This window comes from Rhinolophus hipposideros (assembly GCF_964194185.1).
Source record: "Rhinolophus hipposideros genome assembly, chromosome: 10".
Taxonomy (NCBI): Eukaryota; Metazoa; Chordata; class Mammalia; order Chiroptera; family Rhinolophidae; genus Rhinolophus; species Rhinolophus hipposideros.
Genome location: NC_138056.1, coordinates 7,790,696 through 7,814,764, shown reverse-complemented (window position 1 = coordinate 7,814,764; position 24,069 = coordinate 7,790,696). Strand labels below are relative to the sequence as shown.

The window sequence follows — 24,069 nt, the reverse complement described above, 5'->3', positions numbered from 1 at the left end:
AAGGGCCAGGGCTCAAGTGGCCACAACGAAGGCATCATCTTGGGACAGGAAATCGGGTTTTCTGGGTCTGGTTCCGAAATCAAGGCCACGTAGAAACAATACCCCTCCACGTACAGGGCGCTTCGCCTCCTCGCGGAGCTCTGCTGGGAGCCTGGGGACGGGGAGGGCCCGAAGCAGTTCCGCTCCCCTGCCCCAAAGCCTCCAGGTCAGCTCCGGAAGAAACGGGGGTCGGGCGGCCCCGAGCGGAGCGCTTCCCGGTCCTTACAGCGAGCGGGGCGAGTGACGCGGCGTTCAGGGCACCTGGGGCGGGGCGGGGTGCCGAGCGCTGGGAACCGAGGCAACGCATCCGGACGAGGCTGATTCTCGGTGGGTCCGGCCGCGGCGTGGCCTGCGTTCCCACTGGGCGTCCCGGAGCGTTCTCTGTCCCGCCTCCGAGGACAGGCCCTCAGACGCCAGGAGTCGGACGAGGCTTGGACGCGTCGTGGACGTGCGGCCTCGACGAGGAAAGGGGCGCTTTCCCTCGCGCTCTGGAGGCGGGTGCTTCCCATTCGGATGTCTATGGCCAAAAGCGGCCGGAAAAATCTCATTAACGGCGTTGATTTGGCTTCGCTTAGTCAGTGGATACGGAGCCCCCAGGTTTCCGCCACATGCTGCCCTAGCCGGCGCCCAGGCCTAGGCGCGACGTGACACTGCTGGAGAGAAGTGGGGGCGCGGTGTGGGGTGGGGTGGGTGAGCTTCGGGCCGGAACTTCGGCTCGGAGCCGGGACCTGAGCTTGGGATTCCTAAGGCTTCTCCCCAGCCCCCCACCTCCACAGCGGGGTCTGCGCGCCCAGGGAGTGACTCGGTTAGGCAAGACCAATTTCGGGGTGCCCTGTCCCCGACTCTGTTCTGTTTGCTTCTTTTCCTCGTAATATCCCTCCCCGGACTCCCGTGGGCGGGTACGCCTTGCCCTCGAGTTACCACCAGAGGCGGAGACCGAAAGCTGCAAGCTCTCTATGGCGAGGAGTGGGACCGGGCCGGGCGAGTGGAGCCACCTAAGCCCACTCCCCCTCCCACCCTCCTCTCGGCGAGACCCTGGCCACTGCCAGGCTCTGCAAGTCCGTGGGTGGGCAGGGTCCGTCCGTCACCCTTCGGGACTGCGGCGTCGCGCACCCGCAGCTTCCACCCGGGTGGTCCCGGGCTGCCTGCGTCGGCTCCAGCTGGACGCACCGCCCTCCGCACCGCCCGCCGCGCCCCCTAGTGGCCTGCCCAGCGCGGTGCCCAGATGGGCGCGACGAGAGGCTGGCTTCCTGGGGTGGCGTGTGCCTGGCACGAAGCGCCCATTTTCCTTCGCGGAGGGACTAATAATAATGGTACCAATTTCTCCTTCGTGCCTTGAGTGGAGTCCTTTTGTTGGCGGAGTGGGTGAGGGATGGTGCAGATCTAACTCTCAGAAGGAATAGGAGCTGGTTGCCCTTCACGGAGTGCTTACTTCTGGCTACCGCATTCACAAGCGCTTTACGTGCACTTTCTCTTTTAATACGCATAACAGCTCCAGGATCAGGTGCAATTCTGATATCAATTTTATAGATAGAAAACTGAGGCCCAGAGAGATTAGGGTCAGCCCTCTTGACTCCTTTACAGTTTGTAGGTTTTGCCCCCAGCTTGGAGCCTAACTAGCTGATAACCCTCTTGGCCCCTTCATGAGACCGAGGGGTATCCTGGGAATTTGCTGGGCCAGTGTCTGTCCTAGCCCTTCATTCGGCTGTCCCATTTATTTAACAAACACATACCCCCAATATGTGTCGACACTGCTCTCAGTGTTTTACATATTTCAACGAATTTAATTTTCGTCATAACCCCACGAAATAGGGAGAATTATTACCCCCATTTTATAGATAAGGAAACTGAGGCCCTGAGAGGTTCAGCAATCTGTCCAAGGTCGCATCGCTAGTAGGTGTCAGAGTTAGGCCAGTTGACTCCTGATCACTGCTTTTGCCCTTATCCTGAAGGTCCTCCCAATGTCAACATCAATGTAGCCACATCGTCTCCCCCGCCACCCCCAGATCCCTGGACTGTGGGGGTAATCAGCCTTTCTGCCAGGGTCTGAGGCTGTCCTCCCCTGTCCCCTTTGCACCTCCTGCCAGCCCCTGCGCTGAAGGAGGCCTGACCAGGGCAGGGACTGATGAATTTGAGCGGACCTTGGAGGCTGCCTGTTTACTTCGCCCGCGGGCACTCGCTTGATTAACAGTGCACAATCGAGTTAGGGCCCGAGCTCCGCGGCTGAGGCCGGGTAGTAGGAGGGGCCTGCCGGCTAGAATTGCCTCTTCCTGGAGGCATCAGGGGTTTGTCAGAAGCGGGAGCCCCCCTGAGTAGTCAGAGAAGGGTCTGTGCCCTGCCTCCGGAGATAGGGAGCATGTGACCTTTGGGGGCCTGGACAACCTCCCCTGCCCTTCCCCTTTCCACAGAGAAAGGGAGGCTCAGAAAGCGAGGGGCTGGGAGCATGTTGGAGGGAGGAAACCCTTTACTGAAGGGCGGCCTCCCAATAGAAAACGAGCCAATGCTCGGAGGGAGCTAGGAAGCCAGGCTGGGTTTGGGTTTTGGACAGTGGGAAGCAGTTCTACTTGGGCCTTAAGGTGCCTCACTTTTGGGGTGAGTATCTATCTCTGTGTTTTTCTCCCAGGCTTGTGGACCTCTCCCGTGAGCACACACCTGGCCCACTCTAGCTTTCCTGCCACCAACAGCCAGTGAGATAACTCTGCAAACCACCTGGGGTGGGAGACAACAGGGATTAAAGCCTAGCCCCAGCTCAACACTCCTTCTGAAGCTCCTTTGCCCCCTTGCCCTACATACAATCAGGGATAGGCTTCCAGAGTTTTCAACTAATAGTCACTGTTTAACAACCACACAGTGCAGCCTATCATGTGTCCTACTTCCTCCAGATTGATAATGCAGCCCCATCCTAAGGGAACAGTCTGAAGTCTATGCCCAGCACTGTCCTCAACACTGGGAAGGAGAAACGAGAGCCCAGAAGCCATAGGGTTGACAAGCTAGTTAAGAAGACGAGATAATCTTGGGAAAGATACCAGGGCAGAGCCCATGAACTTTGGGAACAGGGAAAAAGGTGAAGAAAGGTAGAGGGCTGGTCAGTGAGAACTGGCCCCAGTGAGGAGGGTGTAGGCCTGGCTGGGGAGGATGACATAGTTCCGTAGGTTATGTAGTATGTCAGGGCTCCAGACTGTTGGAGTCATGTTGGAGGCACAGTCTAGAACCTTGTGGGAGAGAAGGAGTCATGGCCTTGCGCTCAGCCTCAGGCTACCCATTTATAAATGGGGTGGGGATAGAGGTGAAGTTGGACTAGATGGTCCCAAAGGACTCTCCCAGCTCTGACGTTCTTTGAAGATGGGCTGGTAGAATCAGGCGCAGAGCCAAGGCTAAGGGGACAGATGGGGCAGGGAAGAAGGGTGGGTCTAGAAACAGAGACCAGGACCAATAGGATTCTGTGCATTGGGTCTTCAGGGGCCTGTGTGCCCTGGTCTCTGCAGAGCCAGGTGCTGGTCATGCCAGTCCTCTCGCCTCCCCCTTGGGGTTGGGGCAATGTGTGCCTGTCTCTGGAGGTGGTGGTGGCACAGCAAGATGTATAAGGTTTTTCACTGTGACTCTAAGAAAGCCTTGAGGGGAGCAGAGAAAAATGGTGAGGAAGGTGGGAACACTGTGTGTGTGTGTGTGTGTGTGTGTGTGTGTGTACACATGCACAAATTCTGTCAACTCTGTGTTCAAGTGTAGGCTCCATTATTTCTTAACTGTGTCTCATAAGCTTCCTCAGCCTGAGGATAATAATACTTACCTTATAGTTGATTGAGGGCTTTGATATGCATGATGATGTTATAGTATCATACAGAATAGTTTTCTTGCCCTAAAAATCCCTTGTGGTCCCCCTATACACCCATCTTCGTTTCCTTTGAACCTCTGGCAACCACTGATCTTTTTCTTGTCTCCACATGTTTCAAATTTTTTGATGCTACTGTACATGATATTGTCTTTTAAATTTTGATCTCCAGTTATTTATTGCTAGTATACAGAAATGCAATTCTTGTAAAATATTGATCTTGGAACTTGCAACCTTGCTAAGCTCATGTTTTAGTGGTAGTTGCATTTGTAGGTTGTAGGTTGCACTGTATTTTCCGCATAGGTGATCGCTGCATGATATTTTTTTCTTTCCCCTTCTTCGCACCCCCCCCCCCCACTCTGGTTCAAGCCGTTGTTTCTCAGTCTGGTTGTATAGGACACAGCTCCCTGACCCATGCTGGTGTTATGAGCCTTGCACTACCCCCTGCTGAGGCAGGCAGTCCCCAGTGGTCGTCGGTCGGCGCTCACAGTGGCTCATGGTGGCTCCCGGCAGCTTTTGTGGGCTGCCGTCCGCTCCTGGCAGCACACGGTAGCCGATGGCAGCACACAGCAGCCTGTGGCAGCACACAGCAGCCCATGGCGATCTCCGGCTGCTCACGGCAGCCCAGCTCCAGGAAGAGAGTCTTTGTTCACAATCTTAGCTGTAGAGGGCGCAGCTCACTGGCTCATGTGAGAATAGAACCGGCAACCTTAGGTTTAGGAGCCCGGCATTCCAACCACCTGTGCCACCTGGGGCTGGCCCTCTGCATGGTTTTTTGAACCAAGGGTTGGCTGATGTGGATTGGCTACTGTGTGTGGGCCAGAGAGGAACAGTGGGAGAAGTTGTGCAAAATGACTTTAATAAGTGACTCTGGCTAGGAGTGGGGGGCCTAGGGGAAGAGTTTCTGAAACCACAGGTCCAGTAGAGGGGCCTCCTGTGCTCCCCTGGCTGCCATTTCTCCATTCTTGCTCTAGTGTGGACATCCAGGAGATGCAGGGGCTTCTTCCTCCACTCTCTGCCCCCTTTCTGTCCTCAAGAGGCCTGGAGCAGGACCATCTGCTGCTCCTGCTGCTTCTGCCCCAATTTCTCTTTCTACCTATGGAGAAGGAGAAGCAGGGCTTGGGAGTAGAGTTGGGGATACTTTTTAGGCGTCTGTGCTCAGCTGTCCCACTTTATGTCCTAACTTCCCACCGTTTTCAAGAGCTGAGAGCCCCAGGAAGAATTCCAGGGGACTCAGCTTATCTGTGAGAACAGGAAGCAGGAGGCCCAGGAGACGAGAGGCCTGGATTCAGGCCTTGGCTCCACCAGAGTCCGGTTGAATGACCCTATGTAAATCCCTGCTGTCCCCTGGGTCTGGCCTTTTTTGTCAAGCCGGGCTGGATCAAGGAGCTGTGAGCTCCTTGTAGCTCTGTGGGTGAGGTGGGTCAGGGAGGGTGCAGCCTACCTTCTCTCCAGGTCCTGAATTGTGTTGGGCTGGCCCAGGGTCTCTGGTAGGAAGATGGTGACGGTGCAGGCAGTCACAGAGACCACTCCGTAGATGAAGAGAGGCAGGGAGGGGTAGATCTCGGTGGCCATGCCCACCAGTGGGCTCAGGATGTTGCCTGCATTGGCCTAGGTTGGTATCATGCTCAGACCCCTCTGCCTGTGGGGAGGAGGAAAACCCTGGAGAGCCCAGTGGGGCTTGTGGAGCCCTAACTCTGCCTGCCTCTGGTGCTCCCTCTTTTCACATTCCCTGCAGTGCCAAATGCTTGCGCTTACCTTAGCTAAAAAAAAGTGGGAAGCAAATAGTTTTGGAATCGGGAAGCCTGGGTTCCAGTCCCAATTTGAACCTGCTATGTGACTGTGAACAAGTCCCGAAACAACCTCTCCCCTGAGCTCCAGAGTATACATAAATATATCCAGCTTCCCACTTGACCTCTTCATTTGGATGTCTAAAAAGTCAAATTTTATGTAGTTGAGGAACCCTTCACTCCTCCCTCCAAGACTGCTCCTCCCCTAGATTTCCCCATCCTGGTACAGGGCACTTCGAACCACTAGTTGCTCAAGCTCAAGTATCTAATTACCCTGAATGCCTCCTGTTCCCTTATTTCCCCGCATCCAAATTAGGAATTTGGATGGCTCTTCCTCCAAAACTACATTCAGAGTTAATCCCCTTCTCTCCATCTCTATAACCACTGCCCACCAGTTCACTCCAAGCTATTTTCATTTCTTGCTATTGCCATACTGCGGTACTAACACTACTTTTTCAGTAGCCTCCTGACTGGTCTTCCCACGTTGCCTTGGCCCTCTCTCCCAGCCTATTCTGTACGAGGAAGCCAAAGTGATCTTTTAAAACCACAACTCAGATCATTTCACACTCTGCTTAGAATCATCCAGTGATGTCTCATTGTACTAGAATAAAATCTGACCTCCTTATAAATCCCTACATGATTGGTCCCTGCCTACCTCAGCTCCTATCTTGTGCTGTGGGGACAGAGCCAGGAGTGCAGTTTCCAGGCTCTCGGCCTCACGTGGAAAAGTGCTGGCTCCGGTAGTAAATGGCCATCAACTGTGATTGGATGGCCATCAGCTGTGGCTAGTTGGCCATCAGCTGTAACCAGTGAGTCATTGGCCACTAATATAACTGCCGTGGCTACGCTAGCAGAAAATGGGGGCTGGAAAGAAGATGGTGGTTGAGCTAGCAAGCGGCGCCATGAGGGTTGCAGATCATGTGGCTCCTGTTTCCTGTGTCTCCAACCCAGACACCAGTGAGACTATAGTGGTATGACTCCCCTATCTATGGCTCCGTGGGTGTTCCTTTTTGGCCTCACCGTATCCTGCATTCTCTTGTGAAGAGCGGGACCAGAGACCCCGCCTGACACTCCGCATGACATGTGCCCTATCCCTTTGTTTTCTCATTAAGGCCTTCAGACTTACTGTTTACCTTTTGTCTTTATGAAAGAGACGTACCTGATGACTCGGATCATCTTATCTGAAGTAGTAGCTACTCACTCTCTCTTTTGCTACTTTTGTTTTTTACCCCAGGTGCAGAGGGTTGAGTAAATTATAATCCTCTGTTCATGACCCTCTCTTATTTGTCTTTGCAATGTCTCCTTACCCCCCTTAATTGTTTATTCCTCTTTATCACCATTACCCACTCCTAATCCCCTCCCCGCCAAAGTCAATCTATTGTGTTTAATGTGTACTCTTTTATTTGTGTATGTTCTTGTAAAATCTGTATTTTTTTTTGCAAATATATATATATATTTCCCTTCTTCCGCCTCCTCCCGCACTCCGGTTCAAGCCGTTGTTTCTCAGTCTAGTTGTGTAGGACACAGCTCCCTGGCCCATGCTGGTGTTATGAGCCTTGTGCTCCCACCGGCTGAGGCGGTCGGTCTCCGGTTGTCGGTCGCTCACTGTGGCTGCTGGCCACTCATGTTGGCCACCGCCCATTCCTGGCAGCCCATGGTAGCCCATGGCAGCTGTGTGCAAATACTTTAGTTTACCTAACTGGTATAAATAATAGATCTCATTCTATTTCTCATTTCCTTCAGCACTCTGTTTTAAAGATACTTTCCTGCTGGTGTGTGTATGCCTGTTGCTGCATAGTACTCCACAGTGTGCATCTCCCCACGGTTTACCTAAATGTCTAGATTCCTGCCACATGTGACCTCAAGCAATACTGCAGTGACTGTCTTTGTATGTGGACCCTTAGGGGTTTTTTGTGTGAAAAGTTCTCTGAGATACAGGCCCAGGAAGGAAATGGCTGTGTCACTCTGTGTGTGTGTGTGTGTGTGTGTGTGTGTGTGTGTACGCATGCCCGCACATGCATTCTGCCAGTTGCTCTCCAGAATGATGGCACCACCTTTCACTCCCACCTGCGGCGCCTGTGGCCCATGTGTGTGGATGTAGGGGTCCTGTGTTCTTCCGTGGCCACCAACACCTGGCATTATCCAGCTTCTTACTGTTGCCAGTTTAATGTGTGCAAAGTGATGATCTCATTCTTCATGCATTAACCTTTTGGGTTTCATTGTCTTTAAAATGCCCATTCGCTTTTTTTTTTTTTTTTGCCTGTTTCTACTAGGGTTCCTTCCTTTTCCTGTGGATTTGTAGGAGATTCATGTATATTCTTTTTTTTTTTCATGTATATTCTTAATATTAGAATTTTGTCAGTGTTAAATGTTACAAATATCTCCCAAATCTGTCATTTGTCTTTTAAATTTGTCCATCGTGTCCTTCAATAAGAAGAAAGTCCTTTTTGATGTAATCAAATGGATGTAGTTGCCATCTATCTCTATTTCCACCTCCATCATCTCCATCATCTCCTCCATCTCCATCTCCATCTCCATCTGACTCCAAGCCCTCTCTTAAATTCTGTTTGTCTCTTGCACCAAAAAGCCGTAGACATACAATGGCTTCCTTATATGTCTTAACAGATGGTAGAGTGAGCCTCTCCTCTTTGCTTTTCTGTTTCAAAATTGACTTAGTAATTGTGGTCTTTATTCTTCCCTATAAATTTTAGAGTAAGTTTTTGGAGTTCTTAAAACATAATCTATATGAAATTCTGATTAGATCCCACTGAATTTCTATAAATTTCTATTAATTAAGTTTGGGAGGGTGGACATCTTTATAATATGTCATTCTAAACAAGAGTGTGGAATGCCTCTCTGTTTACAAAAGTAATCTTCATGATCAAAATTTTTCTCCGTGGAAGTCTTGGGTGTCCTGTGTTAAATCCCTAATAGGATTTAGCTTTTGGTGTTATTTTCAATGGTATCTTAATTTTCAAAGTTTTTCTAGGATATTTCTTAGGTTATTTCTCTATATTATCACTTAGAAGTTATAACTTCTAGATTATTGCTGCTGATATTTTGGTAATTTGATTTTTGTATCCAGAATCCTTGATGAACTCTTTTATTAGTTTTGTTTATTGATTTTTTGGGTCATCTAGGTAGATGATCATATTCTCTCCAAATAATGGCATTTTAAGCACTTTTCTTTTAAAGTTCTTATTTCTTTTTCTTTTCCTGTAGAATGCTATTGACCAGGACCCTCAGTACTGTGTGAAACAGTTGATTCTGAGGTCAGAGAGAATGCATGTAACTTTCCCCATTAGGTACAGTGATTGTTTTGATGCTCAGGTGCTTTGATTTCCTCTTTGGGCTCCTCATTTCCCTTGAACAGTTGGCCTAGTTTTCCCACACTCTCATTCCAGCTCTTTGGTGTTTTTAAGGATATTTAAAAATACTTACTACTTTTGGGGGTTATGTTCAGTGTTATTTTGTTATTTAAATGGAAATAGAAGTCCTTTTTCTAATCGATTTCCAGAAATTCTTTATAAATGCTGGATACAAATCATTGCAAATACCTTCTTTTACTCCTTTTACCTTATTTATAGTGAAACAGATGGCCAGGATTCTAAAAAATTCAAAATAGAAAAATTTATCAATGTTTTTTTCTGCCTTACCCTTTTTATGCCTTAAGAAATCCTCCACTTTGCAGCAGAAATTAATTTCTGTTTAAGGTTGAAATATGGATTGCATTTTCTTTATTTTCCATATGAGTGAGTAGATGTCTTGGGACTATTTACTGACTAGTCCATATTTTCTCCAGTCATCTGCTTCCTCTGCAGGTTTTTCCGATGTGTGGGTTTGTTTCTAGGTTTGCCATTCTTTTCCACTGGCCAATTTGTTTTCTCCTGCTCCATCATCCACTGTATTAATTACTACAATTTTATAGTATGAGTTTATGTCTTGAATTCTGGTAGGGAAAATGCTTCCACCTTGTTCTTTTAAAAAAGTAACTTAGCTATACTTAACCCATAGCACTTTTATATACATTTAAGAATTTTCTTGCCAGTGTCTTGAAAATATCCATCGGGATTTTGATCAGAATTGCATTTAATTTATAAATGAATATTGGAATCATTGATATTTTTATACCATCTTATGTCAATTATGAACTGACATCTGAGATTTCTTATCCATATACATATACCTTTCAGTTTTCTTTAATATATTTCCATACAATTAAATTTTTTTCTCCATATCGGAATTTTTAAAAAGTTAAAATTTCTAGCTAATTTCTACTAGAGTAGAAAAGGCAATTGCTTTTTTTTTTTTTTTTTAAAAAAAACACCTTTTATTGGGGCTGGCCAGGTGGCTCAGGCGGTTAAAGCTCCGTGCTTCTAACTACAAAGGCTGCCAGTTCGATTCCCACATGGGCCAGTGGGCTCTCAACCACAAGGTTGCTGGTTCAACTCCTCGAGTCCCGCAAGGGATGGTGGGCTCCGCCCCCTGCAACTAGCAACAGCAACTGGACCTGGAGTTGAGCTGCGCCCTCCACAACTAAGACTGAAAGGACAATAACTTGACTTGGAAAAAAGTCCTGGAAGTACATACTGTTCTCCAATAAAGTCCTGTTCCCCTTCCCCAATAAAAAACAAAACCAAAAAACTTTTATTTATTTAAGTGTGTTTTTCCAGGACCCATCAGCTCCACGTCAAGTAGTTGTTTCAATCTAATTGTGGAGGGTGCAGCTCACAGTGGCCCATGTGGGGATCAAACTGGCAACCTTGTTGTTAAGAGCACTGCACTCTAACCAACTGAGCTAACTGGCTACCCCTGCAATTGATTTTTTATTTATTGACTTTGTATCCAGTTATCTTGCAAATTTTATTATTTCTAATGATTTTAGATTTTTATATAGACAATCATATGCTCTGTAAATAGTGAAAGTTTTGATATTTCCTTTCTGGTCCTATATCTGTTATTTGTTATTCTAATCCCAGTCACTGACCACATTCTCTTGTATAATGTAGAATAGAGGGGGAGACAGCAGGCACGCTCGTCTGGTTCTCAAGTTTAAAGGGAATGCTTCGAATGTTTCATCATTAAGAATAATATTTGTGGGGCGGCCAGTTAGCTCAGTTGATTGGAGCATGTGCTCTTAACAACAAGGTTGCCGGTTCGATTCCCACATGGGCCAGTGAGCTGTACCCTCCAAAACTAGATTGAAGGACAACAACTTGGAGCTGATGGGTCCTGGAAAAAATACACTGTTACCCCCCAAAATTAAAAAAATATTTGCTTTGGATTTCTGGTAGATGTTCGATATCATATAAAATTCCTTCTATTACTGTTTTACTAAGGCTATTTTAAATGGATGTTAATTTTTATTAAAGATTTTCTGCTTTTATTGGGATGATAATCTATTAATATGGTGATATTAATATATTTTCTAATGTTAAACCACCTTTGCTTTCCTGAGATTAACTCTCCTTTGTCATAATGTATTATCTTTTTTATACATCACTGTATTCATTGTTCTAATATTGTGTTTAAGATTTTTGTATCTGTTTATGAGTGATATTGGCCTATAATCTTATTGAGGAATATTGGGGAACAGTGTGTTTCTCCAGGGCCCATCGGCTCCAAGTCATTGTCCTTCAATCTAGTTGTGGAGGGCGCAGCTCAGCTCCAAGTCTAGCGTCTGTCCTCAATCTTTAGTTGCAGGGGGCACAGCCCACCATCCCATGTGGGAATTGAATTGGCAACCTTGTTGTTAAGAGCTCGTGCTCTAACCAACTGAGCCATCCGGCTGCTCCTGGCCTATAATCTTAAATTCACAGCTATCCTCCTTTGGTTTCAGTATGAACTGTCCTCATAGATTGACTTTGAGATAATTCCCTCTTTTTCTCTTTTTTGGGGAAGCATTTGTATAATATTGGAAGATTTGTTCCTTAAAAATGTGACTTAAGTGACAGAGAATTCAAGATTACAGTTCTGAAAAACTCAACGAGATGCAAGAAAACACAGAAAGGCAATTTAATGAACTCAGAAAGCAATCAAAGAACAACATGAGCATTTTACGAAAGAGATTGAAATTTTAAAAAAGAACCAAATGGAATTTCTGGACATTAAGAACTCAATAGAAGAAATTAAGAATGAAATAACCAGCTTAGGTAGTAGAGTTGACCAGACGGAGGAAAGAATCAGTGACATTGAAGATAGAAACCTGGAAATTACACAGATGGAAGAAGAAAGAGACTTGAGACTTAAAAGAAATGAAAGAACTCCACAAGAACTTTCTGACTCTATCAGAAAGAGCAATATACAAATAATGGGCATACCAGAAGGAGAAGAAAGAGAGAAGGGAACAGAGAATATATTCAAACAAATTGTTGATGAGAACTTCCCAAACTTGTGGACAGAACTGGATCCTCGACTCCAAGAAGCAAATAGAACACCTAATTACCTCAAACCTCAACAATTCTTCTCCAAGTCACATTGTATTGAAGCTGTCTAAAATCAACAACAAAGAAAGAATCCTCAAGGCAGCCAGGGAAAAGAAGACGGTAACCTACAAAGGAAAGCCCATTAGATTGTCATCAGATTTTTCAGCAGAACTCTACAAGCCAGGAGGGAGTGGAACCAAATATTTAAACTATTGAAAGAGATAAATTATCAGTCAAGAATAATATATCCAGCAAAGATATCCTTTAGATATGAAGGAGGAATGAAGACCTTTCCAGAAATACAGAAGGTGAGGGAATTTTCTAATACACGACCTGCACTACAAGAAATACTAAAGGAGGCTATTCAACCACCATCAACAGGGACAATTTGTAGCAACATAAAAAGGGGGAGAGCAAAGGCCTGAACCGGAATATGGGAATGGAGAAAGTAAGCCTGCTGAAGAAAATGGAATACTCTAAATATCAAACTTTCTTTTACATAAACTTAAGGGTAACCACTCAAAAAAAATCCAGAACTGAAATACATACTGTAATAAAAGAAGAAACAAACAGAAACATCATAGAACACCACCACACAGAAATAATAGACAACAACAAAAAGGCAAAGAAACAATGGAGACACAGCCTTACCAGAAAACTAAAGATAGAATGACAGGAAATCCTCACGTATCAATAATCACCCTAAATGTAAATGGACTAAACTCACCAATAAAAAGGCACAGAGTAGCAGATTGGATAAAAAAACTAAACCCAACCATATGCTGTCTCCAAGAGACACATCTCACCTACAAGCACAAGCATAGATTCAAAGTGAAAGGGTAGAAATTGACACTCCAAGCAAATGGTACCCAGAGAAAATCAGGTGTAGCCATAATGATATCAGATGAAACAGACTTCAGGGTGAAAAAGATAACAAGAGACAAAGATGGACATTTCATAATGGTAAAGGGGACTATACAACAAGAAGACATAACAGTCATTAATATTTATGCCTCCAATCAGGGAGCACCAAAATATACCAAGCAACTACTAACAGAACTAAAGGGAGAAATTGACCAAAACAGAATTATACTAGGGGACTTAAATACATCATTGACAGCTATGGATAGATCATCCAAACAGAAAATAAATAACAAAATAGCAGCCCTAAATGACACATTAGATGAAATGGACATAATTGACATACATAGAGCACTTCATCCTAAAATATCAGACTATACATTCTTTTCTAGTGTACATGGAACATTCTCAAGGATAAACCATATATTGGGACATAAAATCAGCCTCAGCAAATTTAAGAAGATTGAAGTCATACCAAGCATATTCTCTGATCACAAGGCTTTGAAATTGGATATCAACTGCAAAAAGAAAGCAGGAATAAACACAAATACATGGAGATTAAACAACATACTTTTAAAGAACGACTGTGTCAAAGAAGAAATTAGAGGAGAGATCAAAAGATACATAGAAACAAATGAGAATGAAAATACATCCTACCATAATTTTTAGGATGCAGCGAAAGCAGTTTTAAGAGGGAAATTTATATCATTATAGGCCTATCTCAAGAAACAAGAAAAATCCCAAATAAATAACCTCATGTTACACCTTAAAGAACTAGGAAAAGAAGAACGAAAGAAACCCAAGGTTAGCAGAAGAAAGGAAATAACAAAAATCAGAGCAGAACTAAATGAAATAGAGAACAAAAGACAACAGAAAAAATTAATGTGACAAAGAGCTGGTTCTTTGAAAACATTTACAAAATTGACAAACCCTTGGCTAGACTCACTAAGATAAGAAGAGAAAAGACACTAATTAACAAAATCAGAAATGAAAAAGGGGAAGTTATCACAGACACCACAGAAATACAAAGGATCATCCAAGAATACTATGAAGAACTATATGCCACCAAATTCAATAACCTAGAAGAAATGGACAAGTTCTTGGAAACATATAGCCTTCCAAGGCTGAACCATGAAGAACTGGAAAATCTAAACAGACCGATCACCAGTAATGAAATTGAATCAATCATCCAAACCTTCCCAAAAGCGAAAGTCCTTGACCAGATGGCTTCACTAATGAATTCTACCAAACCTTCAGAGGATCTAATACCAATCCTGCTCAAACTCTTCCAAAAAATTGAAGAAGAGACAGTGCTCCCTAACTCATTTTATGAGGCCAACATTATCCTGATACCAAAACCTGGTAAGGACAACACAAAAATGAAAACTATAGACCAATATCTCTGATGAATACAGATGCAAAAATCCTAAACAAAATTCTAGCAAATCGAATACAACAATGCATTAAAAAGATTATTCACCACGACCAAGTGGGATTCATCCCCGGGGCACAAGGATGGTTCAACATCCGCAAATCCATCGTGACACATCCCATAAACAAAATAGAGAACAAAAATCATATATCAATTGATGCAGAAAAAGCATTTGATAAGATATAACATCCATTTATAATTAAAACACTTAATACAATAGGTAAAGAAGGAAAATACCTCAACATAATAAAGGCCATATATGACAAGTCCTCAGCTAATCTCATAATTAATGGTGAAAAACTGAAGCCCTTTGCTCTACGTTCAGGAACACAACAGGGCTGACCCCTATCACCTCTGCTTTTCAACATTGTGTTGGAAGTCCTTGCCAGAGCAATCAGGCAAGAGAAAGAAATAAAAGGCATCCAAATTGGGAATGTAGAACTTAAATTGTCCCTCTTTGCAGATGAAATGATCCTATATATAGAAAACCCTAAAGACTCCACCAAAAAGCTATTAGAAACAATCAATTAATACAGTAAAGTTGCCGGCTACAAAATCAACGTACAAAAGTCCATTGCATTCCTATATACTAACAATGAAATCTCAGAAAAAGAAATAAAAAAATCAATTCCTTTTGCAATTGCAGCAAAAAGAATAAAATACCTAGGAATAAACTTAAGCAAGGATGTGAAGGACCTATATGCTGAAAACTGTAAGACATTTTTGAAAGAAATTGAAGACACAAAGAAATGGAAAGACATTCCGTGCTCATGGATTGGAAGAATCAACATAGTTAAAATGGCCATATTACCCAAAGCAATATACAGATTTAATGCAATCCCCATCAGAATCCCAATGGCATTTTTTAAAGAAATAGAACAAAAAAAATCATCAGATTTGTTTGGAACCACAAAAGACCCCGAATAGCCAAAGCAATCTTAAGAAAAAAGAACAATACTGGAGGTTTCGCACTCCCTGACTTTAGCTTGTTCTACAGGGCTACAATAATCAAAACAGCATGGTGTTGGCAGAAAAACAGACACATAGACCAATGGAATAGAATTGAGAACCCAGAAATAAAACCACATAAATATGGACAGATAATTTTTGACAAAGAAGCTAAAAACACACAATGGAGAAAAGACAGCCTCTTCAATAAATGGTGCTGGGAGAATTGGATAGCCATGTGCAAAAGAATGAAACTGGACTTCTATCTGTCACCATGTACCAAAATTAGTTCAAAATGGATCAAAGACTTAAGCATAAGACCTGACACAATAAACTGCATAGAAGAAAACATAGATACTAAACTTATGAACCTTGGGTTCAAAGAACATTTTATGAATTTGACTCCAAAGGCAATAGAAGTAAAAGCTAAAATAAACAAATGGGACTATATGAAACTTAAAAGCTTCTGCACAGCAAAAGAAATCGTTGACAAAATAAAGAGGCAACCAACTGAATGGGAGAAGATTTTTGCAAACAGTGCCTCCGATAAGGCGCTAATATCCAAAATATACAAGGAACTCATGAAGCTCAACAATAAAAAAACAAACAACCCAATTGAAAAATGGGCAGAGGACCTGAAGAGACATTTCTCCAAAGGGGGAAAAAAATGTGGCAGAACTCATTTGTATCATTATCTGGGCCTGGTGTTTTCTTTGAGGCAAGATTTTAAAGTTCACTATTCAGACTTTTACTTTATTATAGAATTGGGTTTCCTATATTATTGTTTTAAGGAATTTGTCAATTTCATCTAAATTTAAATTTATCAGCATAGACTTGTTCATAGATTTCTTTTTTTTTAAACATGTTTGTAATTTCTCTAGATCTGTCGTTCAGTTTCTTTTTTTCCCCCAATATTTGTTCATGTCTTTGGTCCTTTACTTATTTTTTGATTATTGTTACCAGGGATTTTTCCATTTCATTGATATTTTCAAGATCAACTTTTTATTTTGTTGAATCTCTTTTATATTTTTGTTTTCTATTTAATTTATTTCTGGTACTAATATTATTATCTGTGTTTTACATTTGGACCAGTTACCTTATATATCAGAGCCATATTCTTAAACATTGTACTTTTTTTGGTCTTAAAGTCTAATTTGACTCCTGTTAATATGTCTATCTAACTTTCTTATGGTTAATATTTGCCTGGTATATCTTTTTCCATTTCTCTACATTTAACATTTTTTAATGCATTAACATTTTAGATGGGTCTCTTGTAAACTTCGTGAACTAGATTAAAAAAATCAACTTGGAATATCTCTGCTTTTTAATTGGTAGGTTTAATCCATTTACATTATTGTGGTGATTGTTATATATGGAGTTAATGATACCATCTTACTTTTTGTCTTTAAGTTGTCCTAATTTCTGTATGTTTTTGTCCTCCTTCCTTGCCTTACAAAACAATTGGTTGATCTTTGTGCCATTTCTGACTGGAAATCTTCTGGTTCTAGGGCCTAATTGTGCCATCCCAGTAACTGCTGCTCCATACCCCACTTACCGTATTACTGTGAGGTACTGCTCCCGTATATACATAAAGATGCAGTTCCAACAGCTAGCCAGGCAGTTTTTTCCTAACACAGCTATCATGATGTGAAGGAATGACAGGTCTGGAAGGAAATGAAGGTGATGATAAGATGCTGGGAAGAGTTGGGAGGAGTCTTGGGTCTTTTCTATCCTTTAGGTAGCTGGTTTGAGCCAGATTGGGGTCTGGGAAAGGACTGGAACAGGAGCAGGAATGGGGCACGTGCTCACCCAGCGGTATCATCGCACAGGCCAGAATGCAGATCTCTGACAGCAGTGAGGAGGACATTTGGGTATGCCTGCGGCCCAGCAATTTGGTGGTCGAAAAGCCCAGGAAATCAAATAATCTTACAATTGTGAAGAGTGCCTGTATCAGGTAGATGTTAATCCCAAAACTTTGCAGACTCATGACTAAACCATAGAAGCTGAAGAAGATTGCGGACCTGGGGCAGAAGCAGAGGCGATCTGCTTCGGGTAATAGCCATGCCACTTTGATATAGCAATTGCAGCTGGTACACTGCTCTTACATCTGTTCTTTCTTTTAGGCCTTACCTCAGCCCTGTGTTTTTTTCCCTTTCTTTTGAATGCAGATAATTCCCTTAATTCTAAAAGGCAATATTGTTTATCATATATTAGCCTGTATTTTAAAATTATCTAGGAGAAAATCATGTTTTTTTACTTGGCAATAGGTTCCTCCCATTCTCAACACCCTACCTTAGAGACTGGCTTTTTTTTTTTTTTTTTTTTTTACATGGATACTTTTTACTTTATTTTATTTTTCCTTAGCCATTGCAGAGTATATTGAATTGAGAATCCCAGTTGTACAAAATCCCTGTGTGAGAAACGCAATGTGTCAATCTGGCTAGTGGGGGCTGGCCAGTTTGAAGCAAGCAGGCCAGAAGGGGCTGGGAAATTCAAATGATGATTAGCATATCAAGTATTCAAAAAAACCCTCGTTCCCAAACCAGCTCCTCGGACGCTTTTCTCGAACAGGGGAGACTGGCTTTTGATAGGTGAATGCTTTGATTAGTTGATTGCACTGGGAGAGGGTGTTTGTGAGAGACCCCACTTCCTAGGTATGCTCAAGTAATAACTGATGAATTCTAAGAAAAAAGGACTCATTTAATTGGCAGGGGGTTTGCTTTGCTGTGTGACGTATGCAAATTTCCAGTCAGAGATGAATTCTTAGGAGATTTTAGAGGTTATGTGGAGGAAATAAGAGTCAGGAGAGAGAGAAGGGAATATACATCCTTGGCTGTTAGCCAACGATAGACTTGAGGGAGAACAGAAATACCTCGAAGTTTTTTGGCTGTGCGGTGTGTGATATGAGCATCTCTTCCATCTCCCATGGAGTCTTCATAAAATCCACAATGTTTAGTGACACTTTGTGGGGCAGCTTTGCTCCTGAGAGATATAGTAAAGTGCTCTGTCCTGCCTCAGGGTTGATGAAAACCACAGTGAGAAGCTATCTACAGAAGACAATCTTATATGAGCCACATTAGAATTAAGAATTAAACAGAATAGTATAGACAAGACAATGGGACTGAATAGTCCAGAAACAGTATGAGATAAGGATGGTGTTTCACACCAACCAGGGAAGGATTAACTAATCTAGAAAAAAAAATCCTACTTCCTTATGTTTAATTAAATGTCAGATGGATGATCATAAAATATAAAAGCCTAAACAAATGTGAACATACTTGAAGAAAATCTAGGTGAATAGTTTTATACTCAGGAGGAGGGTAACCTAAATGTAAGCTGAATTTTTAAAAAATGGGTAGATGTGTTTAGACAAAGCAATAAAAGGTCTCTATTTTCAGAACGTTATAAATTTAAGACAGTTTAAAATGCCAAAAATATTGATCATACATTGTAATAAGTTAGTATTTTTAATGTAAAAGAGGGTTCTGACAAGTCAGTAAAAAGGAAAATATGGACAAGGGATATGAATAGGAAGTTTAAAAAAATTATAAATATTAATAGATCAAAATCAGGTGAAGAAAATGTTCAATTTCCTCCAGAATCAAATAAATGTGAACTGAACAAGATACTATTTTCTGCTTCTCAGAATAATAGTACTCAGTGTTGATGAGGGTATTTTAAACACTTTTGTAAAATACTGCTTTACTGGAGAGTAGGTTGGTGCCCAGATAAAGCTGACTCCATTTTAAAACTAATATCCCTGAACCCTTAAGCCCCCACCCTTTTCTCCCTGGGTGGACTCTGGGATGTGCAGAGGCTGAGGGTTAATCACAAATGACCATTAATCCTTCTTCCACCATTAACTCTCCATTTGGGGAAAGACACCCTCAGTGTTAGTTATCTTTTAATTGCTCTGGCGCCAGAGCCCCCAAGATCTCATCACTTTGTTCCCCTCGACCACCTCTGCATTCCTTTCAGAGTACTGGGTCCATTTCTTTCCTTTTTTTTTTTTTTTTTAAAGATTTTATTGGGGCAGGGGAATAGGACTTTATTGGGGAACAGTGTGTACTTCCAGGATTTTTTTTTCTCCAAGTCAAGTTGTTGTCCTTTCAATCTTAGTTGTGGAGGGTGCCGTTCAGCTTCAAGTTGTTGTCCTTTCAGTCTTAGTTGTGGAGGGCGCAGCTCAGCTCCAGGTCCAGTTGCCATTGCTAGTTGCACAAGGTGCTGCCCACCATCCCTTGCGGGAGTCGAACCGGCAACCTTGTGGTTGAGAGCCCGCTGGCCCATGTGGGAATCGAACCGGCAGCCTTCGGAGTTAGGAGCATGGAGCTCTACCCGCCTGAGCCACCGGGCCGGCCCTGGGCCCATTTCTTAGGGAGATATAAAGTTGGTGGTCTAGGGGGTGAACCTTGCTAGGATCTATCTTTGGCCTGTTGCTGCCCATCTCTGTAAGTCCCCGATTGAACATTTTAAACTGACAGGCTGGACTCGTCTGGGAGTTCTTTGGCCTCTTGGCTCTTTTGGCGTTTAGGGGACACTTTGCACACACAGCCTTTTCAGGAAACACCCTTACATATATTCATAACTTTGGCCCAGTAAGCACACTTGTAAGGTTAATCTCCAGGGATATCAGGGAGATGCATGGGATGCTTGCCTATGGATAATGATGTCAGCCTTGCTTATTGTTGGAAAGAGCTGGAAAGAACCTATGTGCCCACCACTGGTATGGGTAAAGTAAATTACAAAAATATGGATGTGGGGACAGTGGCTTCACATGGAAAGGTACTGGCTCGGTTATTAGATGGCCATCAGCTGTAATCAGATGGCCATCCGCTGTGGCTGGGTGGCCATCAGCTGTTACCAGTTAGCCATTAGCCACTAATATAACTGCCGTGGCTACGCTTGGGGTTTGGTTTGCAGAGAAGTAGATGGCAGATTGCGGCTACCAAGTGCAGTTAGCAAGCGGATTGTGGATTGCGGTTCGAGTTGATCCTACTTCCTGTGTCTCACTCAGCTGCCAGCGAGACTGGGGTGCAGGAAGACCGCCGGTTGGGGTACTAGAGGATGTTTGCTTTTGTGTCTCGACCAGCCGCCATGGAGAATATAGTAATATGATTCCCCTATCGATGGCTCCATTGTTGTTCCTTTTGGCCTCCCCATGTCTTGCGTTCTTGTGCCGGGAGCAGGACCAGAGACCCTGCATGACAATGGAATACTATGTAGTCTTTAAAAATGGAGTTCTGATGGGGGTGGGGAGAAATTTATTATAATAAAATAGGGGGAACTGCCAGAAAAGGTAATCTATACAGAAAACATTTGGAAGATTCTGTATGTGATCTTGTATATTTGGCGATATTTTGTGTGTGATGTTTTGTTGTTAGAAAGGGAAGACATTCCAGTCAGTATAATTTGATAAACATGATCACTCTCATCAACACCAGCCAGAAAAACCTGGGGAGCAGGATGCTTGGAGACAATCAAGGATAAAGAGGAAGAGACAATGCTTTTCTTATTTTTTATTTTGTGTGTGTGTGTGTGTGAGAGAGAGAGAGAGAGAGAGAGAGAGACAGAGAGAGAGAGAGAGGAGACAGGAGATGAGAAAGGTGGAGTTTGGGAGGTGTTTGTGTGGAGGAAAGGAATGAAATAATAAGGTGGAAGGCTTGAGTGGTGGATAAAATGAATAAATTTCACCTGTGTGCACCTAAACTTCAAGAGTCTGCCTCCTATTTCTGTTGCTGGCATGGGCACCACCAGCACAAATAAACCAAATGCCTGTGAATTGCCCTACCTCTCCTATCCCTTAGTACCATTGCCTGGAGACAACCTGGGCTGGAAACAGGTGGAGCCTCATTTTCCTGATGCCTTTCACAAAGTGACTTGCATTGTGAGTCACTGTGGCAACCTGCTGCCTTTATTGCTCTACCAGCCCCCTGCCACAGCCAAAGGGATGGAGTCCACTTGGAGGGGGTGAATCACGAGAACACAGGCCCAACTGTGTAGGTCAGTCTTCATTTATTGATATGGAAAGATGTTCATGAAATAGTAAGGACAAAAATATTCTAGAACTGTACGAAGAGTACGATTGCAGTTTTGTACCTATATGTATGAATTACTGTGTTTGATGTATGTGAAAACAGGAAAAATCTGGATGAACATACATTCAGATTGTGGGGACAGAGCCCAGAGTGCAGTTTCCAGGCTTTCAGCCTCACCTGGAAAGGTGCTCACTCGGGTAGTAAATGGCCATCAACGGTGATTGGATGGCCATCAGCTGTCGCTAGTTAGCCATCAGCTGTAACCAGTGAGCCACTGGCCACTAATATAACTGCCGTGCCTATGCTAGCAGAAAATGGGGGCTAGCAAGAAGATGGTGGCTGAGCTAGCAAGCTCAGATTGCAGTTAGCAAGTGAAGTTGGTTGGTTGGCAGAGAAGTGGATGGCAGGTTGTGGATCATGTGGCTCCTGCTTCCTCCAACCCAGCCGCCAGCGAGAATATAGTGGTATGACTCCCCTATCCATGGCTCCGTGGGTGTTGCTTTTTGGCCTCACCATGTCCTGCATTCTTATGTGGGGAGCGGGAGCTGAGACCCTGCATGCCAACCCGCATGACACAGATTATTTCTGAAATACAGGATTAGGAAATTAAATTTTTTTGGTTTCTTGTCTTTACTTCCTCATTACTTTATAAACATGGATTGCCTGTAAGTTTTCCTTCGGAGGTATTACAGATAAATGCAAATCAAGTGAGATCATGGCTGTTCCTTTGTCAGCTGCCAGTGACCCCATTGCCAGGGACACATTGTACAGTATTTAGGAAGACATTGGGGCAGACTGACTCTAGGATGGCCCCCTGCTAGCAGACCCTCTCTAGACCCTCTCCATGCTGGCATGATGAAGTAAGCAGCCATGTTGGGAGAAGAGCCCACGTGAGGAGCTGAGGGCAGTCTCTAGAAGCTGAGCCAACAAGAAGCAGGGCTCTCAGAGCAGAGCAGGCAGGGCTTTCAGTCCTACATCTGCAAGGAAATGAGTTCAGGCAACAACGTGGGTAAGCTTAGGAGTGGATTCTTCTCAAGTCAAGCCTTCAAATGTCGCCCGTCTGACACTTTGGTTTCAGGCTTGTGAAGCCCTATGTAGAGGATTATGGCAAGCTCTGCCTGGACTTCTGTGAGATAATAAATGTGTGCTATTGTAAGCTTTTAACTATGTGGTAATTTGTTCCATGGCAATAGAAGAATACAGACATCTTCAGTGGAATGTGAGTGCCTATGACACAGAGCTCTTAGGGCAAGAAGCTCAGGACTCCTGGGATAGCTGCTTCTTTTTTCCCCCCAAGGTCAGTTGGGCCACCTGGTGGAGCTCAGAGCTCTTGGAAGGGGAGGAAAGAACTTGGCAGTTTGAGGGATAGTTGGGCTTTCCCTAGAGAGGTGGAACCCCCTGAGCCTCCAGAGTACCCATGTTCTTTCTTTCTTGCTTGGGGCCTCTCTCAGCCTCTTCCCAGCCTGTTTTGTTTTCTCAGTCTTCTTATCTGTCCATTAGTTTGTCTGTCTCTTACCTGAGTGACGGTAGACCTACCACAGTGCCACGAGGCAGAACAGGAGGCGGTGAACAGCAGGGGAGCATAGCAGCTGTAACACAGGGCTGGGCTAGGAGCAACTCATCAGTTGCTCCAGATGAGTCAGGTTCTTTTGTAGACTCTGCAAAAGGAGCAACTCTGCTAAGGAGCAACTGCTTGGATAGATGGGGCTCAGTGCCTGGGTCCTGGGAAGCACAGGTTTTAGGATGAGGTACAGGCAGAGCCCTGGTGGCGTGTTACACAAGGTCCTCACCTCCATACTAAGCTTAGCTCCCATTTCCTGCTTCCCATTGATCCAGGCCACTCTCTGTAGGGCCTTTAGGGTGAGGTCCAGCCTCCCCAAAGAAAAGGACCAGAGGACAAACTCAGTGAAGTACCTGTGGGTGGGGGCAGGAATGGGAATGACTTCAGCCTGGAATGACAGGCCGCCTGAGAAGGGCACAGACCAGAGCAGGAAGACACCTTGGAAGCATGGAAAGAATTCTGGGCTGGGAGTTAGGAGCCCTGGGTTCCACTCTAAGGATTGCCATTGTCTTCTTGGGAGACCTGGGAAAAGAACCCCCATGGTGTTCCCCATCTATCAAATTGGGTATTGATTCTTTTTGCTTTAACCTGCTTTGGTACTAGGAGGAAAGGGGGAAGATAGGGGATGTTTTAGGAGATACTCTGCCCACCTGTGATTTATTGTGAACTCTCTACCCAATCTTCAGGCCCCACCCACATGGAGTAGATGAAGACAAAGAAGGGCATAGAAAACAACAGCTGCAGGTGGCACCAGTAGGGCACAGTATAAGCCATGCCAGCCTGTACTGGAAACTAATCCAACTAAGAGGCTCAGACATGGCTGGGAATGGTAGGGCAGCCACTCCAGGCCTGAGGAGAGGAGAAAAGCTTAGGTCATAGTCAGGGGTATATGAGTATGTGTGTATTTGCGGGTGGTAGTCACTTCCAGGTGGACGAAGATCCTCATATCAGAGCAGAAGGGCTCCTCTCTTGAGCTCAGTCTTGCTCTGCACCTCCAGTCCCCTCAGAGGATAAGGCAAGGGTGGTTTGATCACCAGCTAGATTCAGTGTATGTGTGGAGCAAGGAATAGGTGGAAGGCTCTGAATTCCTAGGCATGCTCTTATTTCAGAGTCTCCAACCCCAACATTGATATTTTCTGGCTTCTCCCA

The 24,069-nt window shown here is 44.1% G+C and overlaps 1 protein-coding gene across 1 annotated transcript in view; it reads right to left on the bottom strand.

Annotated features, from left to right (window-relative positions):
* Positions 1-206: 206 nt before the first annotated feature.
* The window catches only part of LOC308504186 (solute carrier family 22 member 6-like), a gene marked incomplete at both ends in the record, with an annotated part of 32,319 nt that continues 8,456 nt past the window's right edge, over positions 207-24,069 (bottom strand). Inside the window, 4 exons of the mRNA XM_081064311.1 lie at positions 207-556; positions 1,153-1,289; positions 5,313-5,479; positions 23,150-23,273. Coding sequence (XP_080920437.1) covers positions 207-556; positions 1,153-1,289; positions 5,313-5,479; positions 23,150-23,273 — 778 coding nt within the window. The remainder of the gene's footprint in view (positions 557-1,152; positions 1,290-5,312; positions 5,480-23,149; positions 23,274-24,069) is intronic.